This window comes from Mercenaria mercenaria, chromosome 9, assembly GCF_021730395.1.
Source record: "Mercenaria mercenaria strain notata chromosome 9, MADL_Memer_1, whole genome shotgun sequence".
Lineage (NCBI taxonomy): Eukaryota > Metazoa > Mollusca > Bivalvia > Venerida > Veneridae > Mercenaria > Mercenaria mercenaria.
The window spans coordinates 77,705,667-77,728,017 of NC_069369.1; the positions used below are offsets into that span (position 1 = coordinate 77,705,667).

General features: G+C 37.3%; 1 protein-coding gene across 2 annotated transcripts in view; it reads right to left on the minus strand.

Annotated features, from left to right (window-relative positions):
* LOC123547553 (protein mono-ADP-ribosyltransferase PARP14-like) overlaps positions 1-22,351 on the minus strand; it is a 68,520-nt gene that overhangs the window by 43,622 nt on the left and 2,547 nt on the right. Inside the window, exons 2-6 of one of the 2 annotated variants that reach the window (XM_053551804.1) lie at positions 17,570-17,866; positions 9,819-10,067; positions 4,721-4,954; positions 1,370-3,118; positions 593-848 (exon numbers count right to left, since the gene is read on the minus strand). In XM_053551804.1, coding sequence (XP_053407779.1) covers positions 593-848; positions 1,370-3,118; positions 4,721-4,954; positions 9,819-10,067; positions 17,570-17,866 — 2,785 coding nt within the window. The remainder of the gene's footprint in view (positions 1-592; positions 849-1,369; positions 3,119-4,720; positions 4,955-9,818; positions 10,068-17,569; positions 17,867-22,351) is intronic. The other variant, XM_053551805.1, reaches the window with a different exon arrangement.

Sequence of the window (22,351 nt, forward strand, 5' to 3'; positions counted from 1 at the left end):
ACAGTTCCAATGCACTCAATGGCAACGTAGCCACAGTTTGAGCAAAAATCGCCACATAAATTGAACACCCGAAATGGCAATAATCTCAGATTTAACCACCAACATCTAAATGGATTATTTAAAATATGAGAAACTTATCACGGGTGTACATGTTGATCGACGTAAAAAAACCAACTTTAGGCAGCTAAGACATCTTCCGATATATCATCTTGAACTTTATCAGTCAAACATTCACCCTTACCCTGCTAAATTTCTATAATGAACTTGTCCATCTTTCAATTTGGACGGTGCTATTAACTATTAAATGGGGTGAATACCAAAAGGATATTGAATGAATGGCGAACAGTGTAGATCATGATCAGACTGCATGGATGTGCAGGCTGATCATGATCTTAACGTCACAAGACATAATATTAGATCATATGGCGACTTTCAAGCTTTTTAGTGAAAACCGTCTCCTCAAGGGTATCCATTCAAATAATTTATTCACTTCTCCATGCCGTTGAAATTGCCGAAATACGGACTCTTATAATTTATTTGCAGGTTATATATGAAAATAAGATTTTATACACTTATTATTTACGATATTTACCCGTATGAACCGCAGCCGATTGCTGGTATGGCCATTGATGTGGCACGATATGTAGAAGCTTGGTGCATACATTTTAAAACAGCCTCCTTCAACGCTTTTTTCTCATTGTAATGTCCACCTCTCCAAACCGGTCCTAAGACATGAACAATGTAATCTGCGTTCAGGTTTCCTGCTGTGCAAATAAATGCTTCACCTTCATAAAGTTTCCCTTCTGTCTGGATGTAATCTTGACATGCCTTTTCTATTTCCTCTCCACCTGTAAAACATAACATATACATTACGTACATAAAATAATAAAAGAAAAAGTGAAATCTACTGAAAATACCGGTATCACTTTTGCAGGATTTAAATTTGGTTGGAACGCAAGTAGCAAATATTATGTAGTTAATTAGATTTATTTAATTTCTTTTAATTATGCTAGGTTTAGAGTCACACAGACACACTTTAGCTCATATGTTACTTTTCCAGCTTTTGGTGGTAGAGGGAGATCCATGGCGCCCCTTCGGCCATTATTTCCGGATAGGTGGACAAATGCGTTTAACTAACGACCTTACAACCATACAAAGTGAGTTTTTGAACCTACATCGGTGAGGGGCAAGTAGTTTGAAGGCAGACAAAAAAGTAAATTTATAATTTTAATTGTACATGTATTATTTCAAATTAATTTGCTCATATGGGAATAATGCATATTTAAACAAACAAATTACATAGCAGCAGAAAGGTTTTGTCAACATGCTTAAAATTAAAATTCCTTCCTTTAATTGATGAAATGCTTACCTTTCAAAACCATAGCCTTTCCAAGTCCTCTACTGAGACTTAATGTTTTATCAGCAGCATTAACGAGAACTTGCGCTTTCATTTCAGTCATGTCACCAACAGCTGTGTGCACAATCTTGTTTCTATAAGCTTTACATGTAGCTTTCTCTTTTATCTTTCTATTTTTATTTCCATTGCTTGCAGGGTCAATACCATACAGATTACTGGACATCTGCTCTTCGCCCAATTCGACTTTGATCGATATTACACAAGGCATGATGCTTTCTATAGTATCTAAACTGTCTTTTCCTCTTGAAGTTTTCATATGTTCAGCTAAACCTGGTTTTATTACTGTGTGATCTTTTCTCTTTACTTTGTCAAATAATACGCGCAGTGATTCCTTTGACCTTGTCATTCCATCTTCAGTGCCGCATATTTTATATCCACTATGTTCGTCTGTGGTTATCTTTACATGGTAACTCTGTAACGTTTTGCAAATTTCGCTGATTTCACTTTTGTGATTCTTTTCAATCAGTCTTTGTAAACTTTTTGTACATAAAACGTTTTCTTCCAATACTGTATTGCAACGCAAAAATTTCTTCACAGAAAGTAAAAGTTCGTTTGCGATGTTATCTGTAGAACAAAGCTTAACGTTAGTCATAGAATCATCAACAGCAATGTGTGCCGTTCCAGCATACTGAGAGTGCCATTCTTTTACCTTATACTGCCAGGCCTCTGAATTCATAACAGACGCAGATGCTTTTGTTAACGCTATGCTGGTTTCAATTACTGACTGGCGGATGATACTAACACAGTGATCAATTGTTTTTTCTGATGAACTGAATATTATCAGTGTTTGTTCGTGTATTTCCCATACCCCTATCACCGACTCATCTTTCATTTTTTTCACAATATAGTCCTTTGTCTGTGTAGCTTTAAAAAGTCCAGCGGAAAATGTTGTGATGTTTTCTATAGACCTTTTTGCAAAATCGCTCTTAATTTCATGCATTTTTAATTTGGCATCACTTACATTTCCTCGGGAACCTTCGAACACTATTTCATGTTTAGTGTGATTGATTTTTACTTTCATTTCCGGATATATCTCTTCCATCCGAGTAGGAAATTTGTCCACAAGAAGCATTCTTGCCTCAATAGGTTTTAAACTCTTATAAGTTTCCGTAACCTTCTGTCGTTCCATTTCAGCTTCTTCTATTACTTTCTGTAAAATTTCACGTATGTTCTTTGCAAGACTTTCAGCAGGTTGTCTGTTTCCAACAACTGTTACCAAGCCGCCATTTCTATCTGTACACACTGCAACAGCTTCTGGGCTGGGAACTGACACGGACTTCAATTGTTCCATTACCTTGTCCCAAATGTCTTGCAAAACAATTATCTGACAGACAGTGATTGCGTTCATGAAGTGGTCAAAACTTTCCTCTGTCTCCTTTTTCCAAGTTTTAACAAGTTTAAAACAGTTTTGCACATCTCTTGTTAAAGTACACTCAAACGTCACGTCCCCGCCATCTGTAGGCAATACCACACGCGCATGGCTACTCAACATTTGTTTCTCAAGAGCTTCGCGATAAAGTTTAGATTGTTTTAAAAATTTCAATTTGTGAGGACACACATCTTTCATCTTCAGTGGATCAGGAACATTTAGTTTCCTTTCGACTACTTCTCCTTCAGGGCGTCCTAGACATTCCTGGTATCGTTTCAAATCTAACTGCTTTTTACCCAACACGTGCTTCCTATCAATCACACTGTCAATGACTTGAAAATAGATAATAAGTTCTGTGCTTAAATATGGCCTACTGTCATTTTTTACTGTGAATATATCATTTTTATGAAAAGATAAATATTCACTACGCTCTGAATTAAACAGGCTAAGGAATATTATCAGACTAATGCAGGCTGATAGTGTATTAACGTTCAACACAGTTATCAAGTCATCTTCAAATAGTTTTAAGAACTAACTGCTTGGTTTTCGATATCCAATTATTTGTTATAACGGAAGTATATATCACCTGTTTAGCAGTTTTGCTTTGCTAAATATATCGCGGTATGGACTGTAAGGTGGACTGGTAATACATGCGGAAATCTGCTTTTTTTTAAATCTCTGGTTTCGGAAATACTGCTGATAACTTTATCAAGAATGGAGGTATAGCTCAAATGATATATCTAAAATACAATAGTTTTAAATCTGCTCTTTGTTCCTTTGAGACTTGTCAAATATAGAAAAGTTGAAGGTTTTAAATGTGCTATTTGTATATATATATAAAATCATTATTGACCAAGTTTCAATTTGAAAGTTCTTTTAGTTACTCTTATTTCCTACGAAAAATTTAAATACTCGTATTGATCAGCATAGTCAATTTAAATTTTGTTAAGCGCCAGTCGGATCATAGTCACATGAATATTTGCATAATCAGTTTGTGGATAACTACACACAGTAAGGATCATTACAGATGCAGGATAGAAATTAGATGCTTATCAGTAAATAGAAATGTTGAGAAAGGATTAATCTAACTCGAGAAAATACATATAATTTAAGCCACGTTTATTAGGTATTAATAGTCATAAAATCAGTTAAATCAAAGCCGTCGTACCTTTTTATTGCTTCATCATTGGTATTTTGGTACATACACAAATATCAAGTAAAGAGACATGTATTTCAAAGTTTATCACTCGGAAAACTACCTTCCACGATATTGTATTTTATGAATAACTGTCTTCACTAAATAAAGAAAATTCATATTCAATTATTACTATTATGTATGAAAAATACGGAAATACAAATTAGAATTAATCTCAAGCTTATTTTATTTTACAAAGATTATTTCCAAACAAATTTAAGAATATCTTTTAGCAAGAAAAGTAATAATATAATTAATTGCCCTAATACAATGTTTCAAGTCGACTGTTCAATGTGCTTCTTTATCTATAAGAACGTAAACAACTTTCGCTCTGATCCCTTGAATCGTACTCGAATATAACTGACAATGGCAGAGAACCTCTTATGTGTTCTATTTTGTAGACTTGCATCCGCGTAATGCGCGATTATAACAGAATGATACCTAACGTGTACTCTACAGCAATTTAGCGAACATATTGTGACTGCTGCTATGATAAATTTTGTACTGCCCTACAAAAGAACATTTTGGGATGCCAGATGTACATCCAATACAACCTAGTAAATAGTGATGTCTGAGCGATGAGCCTTGGGTTTGAATAAATTTCTTTTGACGAGTCCGTATTATGCTAAGCGTATTGTCACCCATAATATTCAAAATGAATAGCGACATACAAATTCAAAGAATAACTGTTTTATGTCGTAAAAATCTTTTCGTCAATAAAATGATGGGTAAAACTTACTTGTGTGGTCGGCAAAGTATACAAGGCATGTATCATCCTCATTCATCACCACCTTGTCAACTTGTCCGCCACCACTTTTTCTTTTATTTTCAAAGTAGAAGCCAACCGTGTCTTCGGTTACATCAGAGGCAAGGTTAGCGACAATTATACAGTTTGAAATTGGTACAGGATAAACCTTCAGTATTGCTCCTTCCAATCTAGTTTCTCTGAATACTTTCTCAAGTTCATGGAAATCTGAATTAAAACAAGATGTAGTGATCTAAAGGCTGTTACAAGTACAGTTAGCAACCACCAAAAAACTGCTTTGTGTCTATAAAATGAAGAAAGCTAAGTTGGGAAGATATCTATGCTATCTGGATAGGTCTGATTAAATACGCAACTTTCTGTCCCATTTTCTGACCTCGTGACCTAGATTTTGACTCCAAGTGACACAGAAAGAAACTAATCCACACATTTTGACCAAGTTTCATGCTTATTTGACAACAAATGTTATCTATGCAGTGTTAACAATTGACAACAACTGTGATCTTTACAGTGTTAACACTAAAACAACTGATGACGACAAACGACGGCGGGCAGTGTGTACACAAAATAACTTGCCTTGAGCATCTTGCGCTCAGGTAAATTAAAAAACGGAAGTTACTGAAGTAATTGGAAATCAAATCACTAGCTTTCCAAATTCTCACAGGTAACAAGTAAATGAAGTACTGCCATGCAATACAAAGTCACCTACTGGAAACAGACAAATAATCTCAACTGCAGCATAACCTTTAGCCTGATATCTGTAAATAATGTATATAAAATTGTGTTGTGTATTTTGATAGACATATGTGTAAACAATATGTTATTTCTTAAAATGTTTGGACTTAAATTTATATATCTGAAAGTCAACATTTGTTAATTATTGATAAATATATGAAAATGATAACACTTCTCTTTTAAATTGGGGAGAAAACACAGAAACAAGAGCTGTCTTATGACAGCGCGCTCGACTATTTAAAGTCCTTCCACCTAACACTAGCTTACATACATAAACTTTAAAAACCTTTTCTAAGTTGAAATAATGGCATATTTTTGCGAAACTATGCTAGGGTTAGTATTTGTTTGTTTGTTTTGGGTTTAACGCCGTTTTTTAACAGTATTTCAGTCATCTACGGCGGGCAGTTAACCTAACCAGTGTTCCTGGATTCTGTACCAGTACAAACCTGTTCTTCGCAAGTAACTGCCAACTTCCCCACATGAATTATCTGAGGTGGAGGACGAATGATTTCAGACACAATGTCTTTTATCAAATCGTCACGGAGAACATACGCCCCGCCCGAGGATCGAACTCGCGACCCCGCGATCTGAAGACCAACGCTCTCCCTACTGAGCTAAGCGGGCGGGCGCTAGGGTTAGTAACTTGCCATGTCAGATCACCTCATGATGCCGAAGACATGTGTGAAGCTAGAAAACGTTTGACCTTCTGGTTTTAAATTGGGGCGAAAAAACAGAAACAAGAGCTGTCTTATAACAGCGCGCTTGACTACTTAAAGCCCTTCCACCTAACACTAGCTTACATACATAAACTTAAGAAACCTTTTCTAAGTTGAAATAATGGCATAATTTTGCGAAAATATATGGTAAAGTTAGTAATTTGTCATGTCAGATCATCTCATGATGCCGAAGACATGTGTGAAGTTAGAAGGCATTCGACCTTGTGGTTATTGAGAAACCTGCTTACATATAAAACTAAAATTCTAAATTTTACAGGGATATAATTCTGATACAATATAAGATAGAGTTATGTAACGTGTCATGGGATGTCATCTTATGAAGCCAAAGACAGGTGGAAGTTTGAAAGCATATGGCTTTGTGGTGTGTGTGTGTGTGTGTGTGTGTGTGTGTGTGTGTGTGTGTTCGGGTTTAACGTCTTTTTCAACAATTTTTCAGTCATATAAACGACGGTGTCTACTTGTAGCAGTGAGCACAATGCCCAACATGGCTTTGTGGTTTGTGGTTTCTGAGAAGCCTGCATACATGCAAAACTTTAACCTGAAATTCTAAGTTAAACAAGAGCTGTCCGTAAGACAGCGCGCTCGACTTTTCTCAGTGCTTGATTCTGAATTAGAGCTTTGCCAGTAAAAAAAATCTAAGTTAAAAAGGGACATAATTCTGTCAAAATTCAGATCAGAGTTATGGGAACTGCGTCTCCTGGTGTAGACTTTGATAGAAAATAACCATTTTGAGTTTCAAGTCAAAAGCTTTAATAGTAACAGAGATATCTGACATTATCAAAAATGTTTTAAAATAATTCTAAGTTAAAAAGGGGCATAATTCTGTCAAAATTCAAATCAGAGTTATGGGAATTGTGTCTCCTGGTGTAGACGTTGATGGTAAATAACTATTTTGAGTTTCAAGTCAAAAGCTTTAATAGTAACAGAGATATTTGACTTTATCAAAAATTTAACAAAACATTCTAAGTTAAAAAGGGGCATAATTCTGTCAAAATTCAAATCAGAGTTATGGGGATTGTTTCTCCTGGTGTAGACTTTGATGGTAAATAAGTAGTTTACGTTTCAAGTCAAAAGCTTTGATAGTAACAGAGATATTTGACTTTATCAAAAATTTTAACAAAAAATTCTAAGTTAAAAAGGGGCATAATTCTGTCAAAATTCAATCAGAGTTGTGGGGATTGTTTCTCCTGGTGTAGATTTTGATGGTATATAAGTATTTTAAGTTTCAAGTCAATAGCTTTGACAGTAACAGAGATATTTGGCTTTATCAAAAACTTTAACCAAAAATTCTAAGTTAAAAAGGGGCATAATTCTGTCAAAATTCAATCAGAGTTATGGGGATTGTTTCTCCTGGTGTAGACTTTGATAGTAAATATCTATTTTAAGTTTCAAGTCAATAGCTTTGACAGTTACAGAGATATTTGACTTTATCAAAAACTTTAACCAACGGCGACGCCGACGCCGACGCCGGGGCGAGTGCAATAGCTCTACATTTTCTTCGAAAAGTCTAGCTAAAAAGGGGCATTCTTTTGACACAATTAAAGCTAGAGTTATGTTTCATGTCCATGGAGGTCATCATATATTATAATGCCGAAGACATGTGTAAAGTTTAAATGCATTTGGCCTAGTAGTTTCTGAGAAATCTTCTTACACGCTAAACTTTATGCTGAACTTTTGTGACAAGGCCCCAACGCCGACGAAAGGGTGCTTACAAAAGCTCTACAATTTGAAAAATTCTTTATGTTCGAGCTAAAAATATAATGAATTACTTCATCTTATAAGAGGGAAGTAATTTTTAAGAAAATACACCAAGATTGTTTTAATTGAGTCCATTTAACACATTTGCTTATTATGTTGAATGTTAATACCAAGTTATTAAAATATCAATGGATGAAAAAGTTACAGCCTGGCAAAAGAAAAAAGACCTAAAATATTTGGCATTCAACTTTCAACTAGGGTTCTGCGGGCTTTGTGTGTCATACCAACTTATTGCAAGGAACATTTGTGCCAAGTAATGTTAAAGTCGCTAGATGGATGGAGTTATTGAGCCAATGTTTTTGCTTTTGTTGGATTCAACGTCGCACCGACACAATTATAGGTTATATGGCAACTTTCCAGCTTTGATGGTAAAGGAAGACACCAGGTGCCCCTCGAACTCACATCGGTGAGGGGCAAGTGATTTGAAGTCCGTGATCTTAACCACTCTGCCACGGAGGATCCTATTGAGCTGATACTAAACAGACCCTGTTAACCTTTAACCTTCTTACAGTGACCTTGACCTTTGACCTACGAGGTGTGCGAATTGCATACGATACATGGACTCATTATTAAGAACATAATAGTATGTGCCAAGTAACATTAAAACCCTTTGATGGCTTGGACAGGTATTGAGTAGACACAGAAAATGCACTGTTAAACATAGACCTCCAAGCATGACCTCGACTTCTGAGAGTTGCGCATGACACATAGCCTTCACACGAGCAACATATGTGCCAAGTTATATTTCAATGCCTCGATAAATGATTGTGTTATGAAGCGTACAGGAAGAACAATCCCTTTTAACATGTTGGCCTTAAAGTGTGACCTTGACCTTTAAGCTAGGGATCTGGGAGCATGACACCGATCGAAATATGGGAAATATTTGTGACAAGTAATACCATAATCCCTTGGATAGCAGTTACGGGCCTGACACGTAACAGACCCTGATAATACAATGTTAATCTTTGACACCGAAGTGAGACCTTGATTTTAAGTTAGGTGTCTGGGTCTTTTACATGACACTTTTTCTGATTATGGGGAAGACTTGTGCCACGTAATAATAAAATCCATTGACGGATGACAGAGGAATAGGCCGGACAAAGACGTATGGATGGATGGAATGAAGGAATGGCGGAATGATGGGGTGTCGGAAAGTAATGCACAATTCTATAGTCCCCAAAGCTGTTTTTAACAAATAAGGTACAAAATGAATTGCTTTCTGCTCAACCCGGGGCTAGAGGGCGTGGACGGTAGCATGCATTTCCACTTCCGTCCATGAACAGGCTCAATCAAACCGAGCCTGCAACATTTTCGTTTTTGTCGTGTTGAGCGACCTGTGGAGTTTCCACTTTTTCTATTTTATAATTTACTAATGGTGACTGTGACTTTGTTCCGGTGTTCCTATATGCAATCCAAACCTAAGTTTATGTATAAGTTATCTACAGGCAATGTGTTATATAAATATACTTTGTATTTATTCAAACTGAAGGTATTAAACTGTATGACACTGTTTTTCAATCTTTAAAAATGGTGACCCTGACCCGCTAAACAAAAACAATACTTTAACAACAACAACAAGCAACCAACAGTGGATCCACTGAAACAATGTGAAACGAGAAAACAAACCTGAAAATATCAACTATAAATCGCGGTTAAGCAGTTTCGATTTGGGTACGAAATACATGGTTGTGTTTACGTACGCTGTGAGGTCTTCGACCTCAACACTTTAATCACGACCATAGTTTTCGTACAAAGATGTTAAGTACTAAACAGCGATTCAGTTCTTAAGTTAAAACAAGTAACAAAGTAATTACAGCTGCAATTGGTATGCACGAGAATAATACCTGGCTTGTCTGTAAAAGTAACCATGACTATATCTTCTTGCTCTGCATGACAGTCCATGGTCTCTGGGTTATATCCTGTTTTTGCCTCTATGAAGTTGAACAAACAATCCTGGGTTGTGGTTGGTTTTAACCCTTTTATCAGAATCTTGTTCTCGTAAGATGGTGGAGGTACAGGTGGCACATAGATAGAAACACTCAGAGCTTTGCCTTCAACTTTGTGGTGACCAGTTTTAACTACTTTATCTGCATCTAACAAAAATGATGGCAACACTGTATGAGACAGATTCGTGAAAATTCTTGGTATAATAATAATAAAACTTCCAAAATAGGGCTTACTAAAACAAGAAAATATCGGTAAATCCGATGGATGCTCCCCGAAATAAGATTATTGCATATCAAAAGCATTAAAGCAAAATTCATCGACTGGGAACATATCTTGTCCTAGTAGTGAAGTTCCAAAGAAGTTTTTTTTAGAACTCCAGAAAGTAATTATTGACAAAATGCGTGCCAAATATAAGAGCATTTCTCCGACCGGAGCATGAAGTAAATACGCGGATATCTTCTTGAGTGAATGAAGCTTCTTATGTAGTTTCAATGAATTCCAGCGAGTGGTTGCTGAGGAATACTCCGAAAAAGAAATGGCACTGAGTGTACTAATAATGAATAATCAAAGGGCAAATACTAAGAGAACATTCATCCGACCGGAACATGAAGATAATATGGGCATCTCTTCTTGGGAGTTAAACTTCCTATGAAGTTTCGATGAATCCCAAAGACTACTAGTAGTTGCTAAGAATACTCCGGACAAGAAACTGTACTATAGTAAACACAGGTTGAATAATCAAAGGACAATAACTAAAGTGAAAAATCATCCGACTGAAACTTGAAGATTATATGCGCATTTCCTCTTGAGAGTAAAGCTTCCTATGAAGTTTAACTGAATTCCAGCCAAGGGTTGCTGAGGAATACTTCGGACAAGAAATGGTGCTATGGTATACTAATGTTGAATAATCAAAGAACAATAACTCAGTGAAAAAAAATTCGACCTGAACATGAAGATGATATGTGCATTACCTATTCGGAGTTAAGCTTCTATGAAGTTTCGATATATTCTATTGACTGCTGAGACAGGAATTGCGGGACGGACAGACTCACGGAAGGACGAACGGATGGACGAAGCGACTAAATGCCTCCTCCTTTTGGGAACATAAAAAGTAATTGGACACCACAGTCGTCCTTACAATATGTACATGTCCACTTAATGGTGATGTAAACCAACTTTGATTTTAATGGATGGAAACTGTATGAGAAGTTGTGTAAACAAGTACACAGAATACAGATTTAGTTGTACTAAAATGAAGTCCCAAAACGATTACAACAAGGCAGTCTGAAAGACAGCTAAATCCCCCGCCACTGCTATGGATAGTGAAAGGGTAAAACCTTTGATTTTAGCTGCGACCTTGACCTTGAACTGACATGGCTGACTCATGAATTCTGCACAACGTCTTGATGAGGTGATCATTTGACCAAAGTTTCATGAAAATCCTTCAAGGGGTTTAGGAGATACAGAGCTGAAACCTTTGACCTTCAGTTGTGACCTTGACCTTGAGTTGACATGGCTGACTCATGAGTTCTTGATGAGGTGATCATTTGACCCAAGTTTGATGAAAATCCTTCAAGGGGTTAAGGAGATACAGAGTGGACACCAAATGGAAGGCTCAAACTTTCGACCCTTAGTTGTGACCTTGACCTTGAGCTGGCATGGTTGACTCATAATTTCTGCACATCGTTCTGATGAGGTAATCATTTGACCCAAGTTTTATAAAATTCCTTCAAGGGGTTTAGGAGATATAGAGCGGACACGAAATGGAAGGCTCAAACCTTTGACCTTCAGTTGTGACCTTGACCTTGAGCCGACATGGCTGACTTATAAGTTCTGCACATTGCCTTGATGAGGTGATCGTTTGACCCAAGTTTGATGAAAATCCTTCAAGGGGTTTAGGAGATATAGAGCGGACACGAAATGGAAGGTTCAAACCTTTGACCCTAAGTTGTGACCTTGACCTTGAGCCGGCATGACTGACTCATGAGTTCTGCACATCGTCTTGATGAGGTGATCATTTGACCCAAGTTTTATAAAATTCCTTCAAGGGGTTTAACCGATATAGAGCGGACACAAAATGGAAGGCTCAAACCTTTGACCTTGAGTTGTGACCTTGACCTTGAGCCGACATGGCTGACTTATAGGTTCTGCACATCGTCTTGATGAGGTGATCATTTGACCCAAGTTTTATAAAATTCCTTCAAGGGGTTTAGGAGATATAGAGCGGACACAAAATGGCAGGCTCAAACCTTTGACCTTGAGTTGTGACCTTGACCTTGAACCGACAAGGCTGACTCATGGGTTCTGCACATCGTCTTGATGAGGTGATCATTTGACCCAAGTTTCATGAAAATCCTTCAAGGGGTTTAGGAGATATGGACCGGACACGATTTTGTTACGGACGGAAGGACGGAAGGACGGACGGAAAGACGGACGGAAGGACGGACGTTTTAACGAAACGGTCTTTTTGTGACTCCCCCATTGTTCTCTCTATTGTTCTAACAGTCACATAAAAAGAAAAATAGTCACATAAACAGAACGGAATGAATGACATCAAAGAGAAAGTACCGTTATGCAGTCACTTAACCATCATTTCGCGGGCACGGACGGACGGAAGGACGGACGCAGACCATTCTTATAATCCCTCCGCCACGGCGGGGGATTAACTAAAAGAAATAGAATATGGAAACCTCCTTAATGTTGATATGTATATCAAGATTCTTTTGAAATGGGGGGGGGGGCGGAGCTGTAGGAAGAGGCGAGTACAAAAAGTACAAGTGTACTTGCTATAAGTCCAAACAGGGGCTAACCTAAAAAAAATCAATTGGACATTTATGTTCACTTAATGCTCACAGCGTATATCAAGTTTCAGGAAGTCAGTACAAAAATGAAATATTGCAAAGTCCAAAAAAGAGGGCATAACTCACAAAAATAGTAATCACATCAATATGCTTCGAATGTCCACTTCAGATGAATGATGTATACTTACATTAATCTGAATTTTATGGAAACTGTAGAAGTATAGTACACAAGGTACAAATGTGGTTCTAGTATTTTAAAGTCAAAAAGGACATAATTCTAGACAAAATAATACGATCATGAAAGATTCGACAATATGAGCATATCCTGTTCATATAGACGATGTATACCAAATTTAAATTGAATTTGATGGAAACTGTAGGAGGTGTTGAGTACGCAAGGCGCTGTGACGGACGAACTGACGGACAGACGATACATCATTAAATTTATAAGAGTTAACCAGACTTTCGATAAAATATGTCTACAAATTATAAGAATTATCACAAACAGGAGCACGGCTACAAGGCGTAAAATACGCCCGAAGCTATGTGCCTTTCAAGTTTGCGGATCATTGGTAAAGTTATTTAGCAGAAACTATATTGACAAGAAACGGACAGGCAAATATTATCAAAACATAATATATTACAGTGACCATGACCTTCAACAAAGAGACCCCCAAATCCCCCAAGTCAATATAGGACATCCAACACCCATGAGCAATGTGCCTATCAAGTGTTAGGATCCTAAGTCAAGATGATCTTAAAATATTCAGTGGCAACCGCTTTTATACTAACAGTCACTGCGACTGTGACCTTTGACCCACTGACCTCAAAATCAATAGGGATAATTCATCGCTCATGAGCAATATTCCTGTCAAGTTAAGGATGACAGGTCGGAAAAGTATTTTTGTACTTGAAGTCACTGTGACCAAGACCTTTGACCCACTGACCTCAAAAGCAATAAGGATAATTCACTATTCATGAGCAATATTCCTGTCAAGTTAAGGGTGACAGGCGAGGGTATTATCAAGATATTGTCACTGTGACCTTGAACTTTGACCCACTGATCCCAAAATCAATAGACGTTATTCAATGTCCATAAGTAAAAAGTCTATCATGTTTCAGGATCATAAGACAAAGCCTGCTTAAGGTATTGATCGGAACCTTAATTGCGAACAGACGGGCGGACGTACGACAAGCGAAATCACATAATACGTACCGTCGGGCATGTAAAAAGCAAAATTTCAATGTGAACCATTTTAGCCGCTTGTAATTCTCCCATATCGGTATGCTAACCAGGTTTACATCTATTTACTAACTAGGGCACGGTTGCTCCCGCATTGTGATTGTTAGGACATTGAAGTTTGACAAAAAACAAGGATAAATATCAAACAGGGAATGCCACGTTCCAAAAATGCAGTTTCCCCAAAACGAAACTCAAAGCACGCAGTTGTGCACACCGCCAACACACACATACTCACATGCAAAGCAAACAAAATGGTGAGTCCTGTGGACAATCGCACTTTGGCAAAAGAACAAGTTGAAAAGAAAAATGACCATAAATATTCATTTCAGCTTCAAAAGATTAAATATGTAGAATGTTGATGTCCAAAAGGCAACAATGTCGAACAGATTTTTTGTTGACACGCCTCCTAAATAACTCAAACATTTCAGCCAATTAAAAATAGAAGTTTCTTGTAAGTGAACGTTACAGCACCTACAAGATTTGACATGACCTATGACAACCTTAGCGTAAATATGACCTCTTTGAGATAAGGACCTGTGTCCTGAGACAATCTTCCGTTTCACTGAGGTAATCATTTCTGTCAAATAAAAAATGATTGCTAAATGCATGGCACATTTTATTGCATTAAGTAGATTTTATACTAACTTTGACCTCACAACAGAGTGTTTGACCTTGACCTTTCAGATACAGGCCTTGTTTCGTGCTCGCCACTCCGTGTCTCTGAGGCAAACACTTTTTTGCCAAATAGTAATAAGTTCCTTGCATGTCAAAATTACGACCCGAACACGCCCAAATGACCTTTGACCCTTTACTGTGTCCTTGACCAAACAAATGAATTCAAATTTTTCAAACTTAGTCTGCCCTAGACCTTTGAGTAAGGTGACTACGTCTTACAAGCAACACATCATCTAGTAATGATGAATGCTTGTGCCAAGTTAAATGAATATTCATCCATTCATACAATAGTTATAAAACAAGAGGACCATGATGGTCCTGAATCGCTCACCTGTCCCCACATGACCCAGTTTTGAACTGAGTATGACGTCGTTTTTTCTATTAGTGACCTAGTTTTTGAGCTCATGTGACCGAGTTTTGAACTTGACCTAGATATCATCAAGATAAAAATTCTGACCAATTTTCATGAAGATCCATTGAAAAATATGGCATCTAGAGAGGTCACAAGGTTTTTCTATTTTTTAACCTAATGACCTAGTTTTTGAAGGCACGTGACCCAGTTTTGAACCTGACCTAGATATCATCAAGGGGAACGTTCTCCCCAATTTTCATGAAGATCTCATGAAAAATATGGCCTATAGAGAGGTCACAACGTTTTTCTTTTTTTATACCTACTGACCTAGTTTTTGACCGCACGTGACCCAGTTTCAAATTTTACCTAGATATCATCAAGGTGAACATTCAGACAAATTTTCATGAAGATCCATTGAAAAATATGGCCTCTAGAGAGGTCAAAAGATTTTTCTATTTTTAGACCTTCTGACCTAGTTTTTGACCGCAGTTGATCCAGTTTCAAATTTGACCTAGATATCATCAAGATGAACATTCAGACCAACTTTAACACAGATCCCATGAAAAATATGGCCTCTAGAGAGGTCACAAGGTTTTTTATTATTTGACCTACTGACCTAGTTATTGACAGCACGTTACCCAGTTTCAAACTTGACCTAGATATCATCAAGATAAACAGTCTGACCATTTTTCATGAAGATCCATTCAAAAGTATGGCCTCTAGAGAGGTCACAATGTTTTTCTATTTTTAAAACTACTGACCTAGTTTTTGATCGCAGCTGACCCAGTTTCAAACTTGACCTAGATATCATCAAGATGAACATTCAGACCAATTTTCATACAAATCCCATGAAAAGTATGGCCTCTAGAGAGGTCACAAATTGTTTTTATTATTTGACCTACTGACCTAGTTTTTAAAGGCACGTGACCCAGTTTCAAATCTGACCTAGATATCGTCAAGGTAAACATTCTGACTTATATTCATGAAGATCCATTGAAAAGTATGGCCTCTAGAGAGGTCACAATGTTTTTTCTATTTTTAGACCTACTGACCTAGTTTTGAACCGCACGTGACCTAGTTTCAAACTTGACCTAGATATCATCAAGATAAACATTCTGACCAATTTTCATAAACACCCCATGAAAAATGTGACCTCTAGAGTGGTCACAAACAAAAGTTTACGGACGCACAGACGACGGACGCTGCGCGATCACAAAAGCTCACCTTGTCACTTTGTGACATGTGAGCTACAAAAAAAACCATTACAATTTTGACATTGGGTAACCTTGACCATTTAGCTAGGGGTGTGTAGGTCTTGCATGAAACACATTGTCTAGTTATGGTGAAAGTTACTTGGATATCCATCCATTATTTATACAAACATTAAAACCGGAAATGAAAAACGATGTAAAATCTTTACATTGACCTTAATTTTAGAGGTATGGGTCTTGTTATGGTGAACGTTTGTGCCAAGTTATTTGAATATGTATTCATGCATAAAATGTTATAGAGTGTACAAGAAAAATGACCTAAAATATTTGACCTCTAATTGTGACCTTGACCTATCAGCTAGGAATATGAGTTTTTATCTATCAAGTCCTTTTGTTATGATGAAAGTGTGAACCAAGCTATTTAATTATCCATGCACGCATACACAACTTACTCAGCAGATAAAAAATTACCTTTAATCTTTGACCTCTGTCCTGTGACCTTGCCATTTGAGCTGAGCGTCTGGACTTTGCACGCAACACATTGTCTTGTTATGGTAAATATAGGTGACAAGTTATTTGAATATCCATGCATGCATAAAAAAGTTACAGAGCGGACAAGAAAAATGACCTTAAATCTTTAACCTCCGACCCTTGACCTAGGGGCTTTAATAATACACGCAGCAAGTTGTCTTGTTATGGTCGTTGCTTTTGTCAAGTTATATCAAAATCCGCCAATGCACGACAAAGTTATCGGCCGGATAGGATTTTGTGCAGACACAAACATAGACACACGCACATGAACGCACGCACAAATACATACAGGGGCAACACTGTGCACGACTTCAGAAAGGGTTTCATTTCATAAAAAATGAGAGTACGAGTTATGAACCTATGTCAATCAGTTGGCACTACCATGCCATATAACTGTAGAAATCAGCATATGCTGTATCATGGCTATACTAGTATATCAATTTCTTTTATTTGGATTTTAAACCACACTGACGACAAAGTTTATGTCATACGTATATTTTCCATCTTAAAGAGTACAGAACCCCGCGTGTCGTCGACCTTCTTAAAGCCAGCTGGATAACTTTAAAACATTTCGACCAGAGTTGGGACCAAACCTAAGTAGATTAGAGGGCAAGTGATTCACAGTCAGCGATATTAATCACTCAGTAATGAGACCTCAGTTATAGATCAAATTCACTTTACCAGATCATATACTAGCTGAAGGACATACCACTCTAAATGCTATACTTATCCTTACTTCAAAGAGGGCATGATAAGCAAGTTTATTGGTTATTCCATTTATGAAAAAATATTTAAATGTGGGGATTTTCTAAAACTAAATACAATATAGATATACCCTGTTTGTCTTTAAATGTGATAAAGAGAACATCTTCTTCCTCTTCATCACTTTGGATGCTCTCGATATCGCCGCCTCCAGAACGTTTTGTGTTCTCAAAGTATAACTCCACAGTATCTCTCGATACGGACTTGTCCACACCTTTCACTTTAATTGTTCTTGAAGTCTCCGGTTTATCTTCCACCGTTTCTTCTGGTTTGTCTAACCTTTTGGACTTATCGTCTGGAGTATGAAGCCTTACTGTAAGTGTTTCTTTATTTACAACATGATTCCCTCTTTCTTCCACTCTCTTTGCAACTAGATATTGAAAATGAAGAAGAAAATTTCAGTTGTGATGATGCAGATCCATGTTTTGCAAAGAACAGGGTTCCCACTTTTTTCCGTGGAAATAATTCAAGAACTTTTCAAGGACTTTTCCAGGACATTTTCACAAAATTCAAGGACTAATAGAGCGCCTCGTGGTTCAAAGGTAGAGCACCCAGACATGATCCAGACATTGTAGGTTCAAGTCCCGTCAGAAGTGAAATTCTTTCACTGCCTCTAAGATCTTTAATAGATGCTAGAACTTTAAGAAAATAAGCTAGAGCTATCCCTAAAGGGGATGAATACTTCTGTCTCACTGTCACTTGGTTAAAGTAGTACTGTTTAAGTGACATAATGGAAAATATCTAGGTCCGAGTTATCACCCCTTTGCTAGATTATCTTGTAAAATGAACATCCTCATGTCATATACTACAAGTCTGTACAGTTTCAACAAAACCCTTCAAATAGTTTAGAGTTGGGTTCACAAGAATCATGGACAGACATAAATGGACAGACGGACAGACTCCAATATACCCCCTTTGAACTTCATCGGAGGGGGTATAATACATGTAACAGGACTCAATTTCACCAAGCGTTTAAGACTTTTCAAAGTCAGTTGGTTGTTTTTTAGATTGAATTCTTGTGATGATAAGCATCTCTTCAACTTGAACTTCATCGGTGGGGGTATAATACATGTAAATTTAATTAAACAAAAAAAAAAAAACAGGACTCAATTTCACCAAGCGTTTAAGACTTTTCAAAGTCAGTAGGTTGCTTTTTAGATTGACTTCTTGTGCTGATAAGCATCTCTTCACCTTGTGATTCAATTCTAAGGGTGTTCTGCAATTTATCAGAAGTATTTCAGTCAGATTATAAGCATGGACAATGCAGTCATCTGGCAATACCGATTTATTGTCAAATTTTAGACTTTTGAGGTCGTATTTTACACTAGCTTTGCCAAATTCTCTTCTTTGTAGGAAAGAAATTATTTTTCAAAGTGTACCACGTTTTTCTTTCATCTTAATCACCAGACGCTTTACAAAGAAAGACAACTCCGTATAGACTAAGCAGTTGTAACACCACTAAAATCTCAACTGATGTGAAGAGTTGAAGACGCGAATTTTTCAAGAACAGGGATAGCAATGCCGCTGTTTCTCTATTTAAATATCTTTGCTTTTTATGTACACTGGCAATATTGTGAGCATACAGAAAGAACGAAATTCCCGACTTTTTCCAGCTTCTTTGCTCTTTCTTTAAAATTCAAGTTCTTTCAAGGCCTTGAAAATGAATGGAAAAATTCAAGGACTTTTCCAGTTTTCCAGGAAGCGTGGGAACCCTAAAAGAAACAACTATAAAAGAACAATGAAAGCATCATTTGTTTGGAAATATAAAACAAGAGGACCATGATGGTCCTGAATCGCTCACCTCTTCCTACATGACCCTGTTTTGAGTATGACGTCGTTTTTTCTATTATTTGATATAGTGACCTAGTTTCTGAGCTCATGTGACCCAGTTTTGAACTTGACCCAGATATTATCAAGATAAAAATTCTGACCAATTTTCATGAAGATCCATTGAAAAATATGGTCTCTGGAGAGGTCACAAGGTTTTTCTATTATTTGACCTATTGACATAGTTTTCAAAGGTACGTGACCCTGTTTTGAACTTTATCTAGATATCATCAAGGTGAACATTCTCACTAATTTTCATGAAGATCTCATGAAAAATATGGCCTCTAGAGAGGTCACAAGGTTTTTCTATTTTAATATCTACTGGCATAGTTTTTGACCGCACGTGACCTAGTTTCGAAACTGACCTAGATATCATCAAGGTGAACATTCAGATCAGTTTTAATGAAGATCCATTGAAAAATATGGCCTCTAGAGAGGTCGAAAGATTTTTCTAATTTTAGACCTACTGACCTAGTTTTTGACCGCAGTTGACCCAGTTTCAAACTTGACCTAGATATCATCAAGATGAACATTCAGACCAACTTTCATACAGATCCCATGAAAAGTATGGCCTCTAGAGAGGTCACACGTTTTTGGTTATTATTTGACCTACTGACCTAGTTTTTAAGGCACGTGACCCAGTTTCAAATCTGACCTAGATATCATCAAGGTGAACATTCTGACCAATTTTCATGAAGATCTCATAAAATATATGGCCTAGAGAGGTCACAAGGTTTTTCTATTTCAAGACCTACTGACCTAGTTTTTGATCGCAGTTGACCCAGTTTCAAACATGACCTATATATCATCAAGATAAACATTCAGACACACCTTTCATACAGATCCCATGAAAAATATGGCCTCTAGAGAGGACACAACGTTTTTTCATTATTTGACCTACTGACCTACTTTCTGAAGGCACGTGACCCACTTTCGAACATGACCTAGATAACATCAAGGTAAACATTCAGACCAATTTTTATGGAGATCTCATGAAATATATGGCCTCTAGAGAGGTCACAAGGTTTTTCTATTTTTAGACCTACTGACCTAGTTTTTGTTTGCACATGACCCTGTTTCAAACCTGACCTAGATATCATCAAGATGAACATTCAGACCAACTTTCATACAGATCCCTTGAAAAATATGGCCTTTAGAGAGGTCACAAGGTTTTTCTATTATTTGACCTACTGACCTAGTTTTTGAAGGCACGTGACCCACTTTTAAACTTGATCTAGATATCATCAAGATGAACATTCAGACCAACTTTCATACAGATTCCGTGAGAAATATGGCCTCTAGAGAGGTCACAAGTTTTTTCTATTATTTGACCTACTGACCTAGTTTTTGATGGCACGTAACCCACTTTCAAACTTGGTCTAGATATCATCAAGGTGAACATTCTGACCAATTTTCATGAAGATTTCATGAAATATATGGTCTCTAGAGAGGTCACAAGGTTTTTCTATTTTTAGATTTACTGACTTAGTTTTTGACCGCACGTGACCCAGTTTCGAACTTGACCTAGATACCATCAAGATGAACATTCTGACCAACTTTCATACAGATCCCATGAAAAAAATGGCCTATTATTTGACCTACTGACCTAGTTTTTGATGCCACGTGACCCAGTTTTAAACTTGACCTAGATATCATCAAGATGAACATTCTGACCAATTTTCATGAAGATCTTGTGAAATAAATGGCCTCTAGAGAGGTCACAAGGTTTTTCTATTTTTAGACCTACTGACCTAGTTTTTATCGGCACGTGACCCAGTTTCGAACTTGACCTAGATATCATCAAGGTGAACGTTCTGACCAATTTTCATGAAGATCTTTGAAATATATGGCCTCTAGAGAGGTCACAAGGTTTTTCTATTTTTAGACCTACTGACCTAGTTTTTGACGGCACGTGACCCAGTTTCGAACTTGACCTAGATATCATCAAGATGAAAATTCTGACCAATTTTCATGAAGATATTGTGAAATAAATGGCCTCTAGAGAGGTCACAAGGTTTTTCTACTTTTAGACCTACCGACCTAGTTTTTATCGGCACGTGACCCAGTTTCGAACTTGACCTAGATATCATCAAGGTAAACATTCTGACCAACTTTCATAAAGATCCCATGAAAAATGTGACCTCTAGAGTGGTCACAAGCAAAAGTTTACGGACTGACTGACGCACGGACGGACGGACGGACGACGGACGACGGACACCGCACGATCACAAAAGCTCACCTTGTCACTTTGTGACAGGTGAGCTAAAAATGCGCCTGGAGTGTTCCTCCACTATCAGAGCTGGGAAGTCGCCATATGACCTATAATAGTGTCGGTGTGACGTTAACCGTTTCTATTGCTCTACGCAAGTGAGTTATTATTTGAAACAGAAACGACGCAGAAAACATTCATTTACTTAACGGAGTCCAAACATATCTCAATCGAATAAAAGCAATTGTTGTTCCTTGTTAACAACTATAACTTGTACAGCAGTTCCAGTGGATAGGAAGCACTATAACTGCAGGTACTCTATTTGTTTCGTTTCGTTTACGTCATTGCGACAATGTAATGTCGTATGGCAAATTTCCAGCTTTTGATGGTGGAAGAAGATATCAGGTGGCCCCGTGAATTATTACAGACAAGCGCTACGGGAACCTGGGTAGAAGTACCGGCCTTCCGTAAGCTATCTGGATGGATTCCTTAAATAAAAGAATTCTACACTCTAAGCGAGGTTTTGAACCCACATCTGTGATTCGAAGTGAGTGATCTTAACCACTTGGTCATGGAAGCTTGTGTAGGCAGTCGAACAAAGTAAAGGACTGCAATCTCCAACACCCTTTCATTCATTTTTTATTATTAGTATGTTTCTTCTCAAAACATACGTATAAGTACCGCACAGTATTAGAACGTGTTTTTGTTTTTGTTTTATTTTTAACAGTATGAAAATAAATAAGCAGTTGTATTCTCGTTTAGGGCAACATATATCAAACGTTAGATCAACTTGCTTGTTGCCGGAGGTGATGAGTGGAA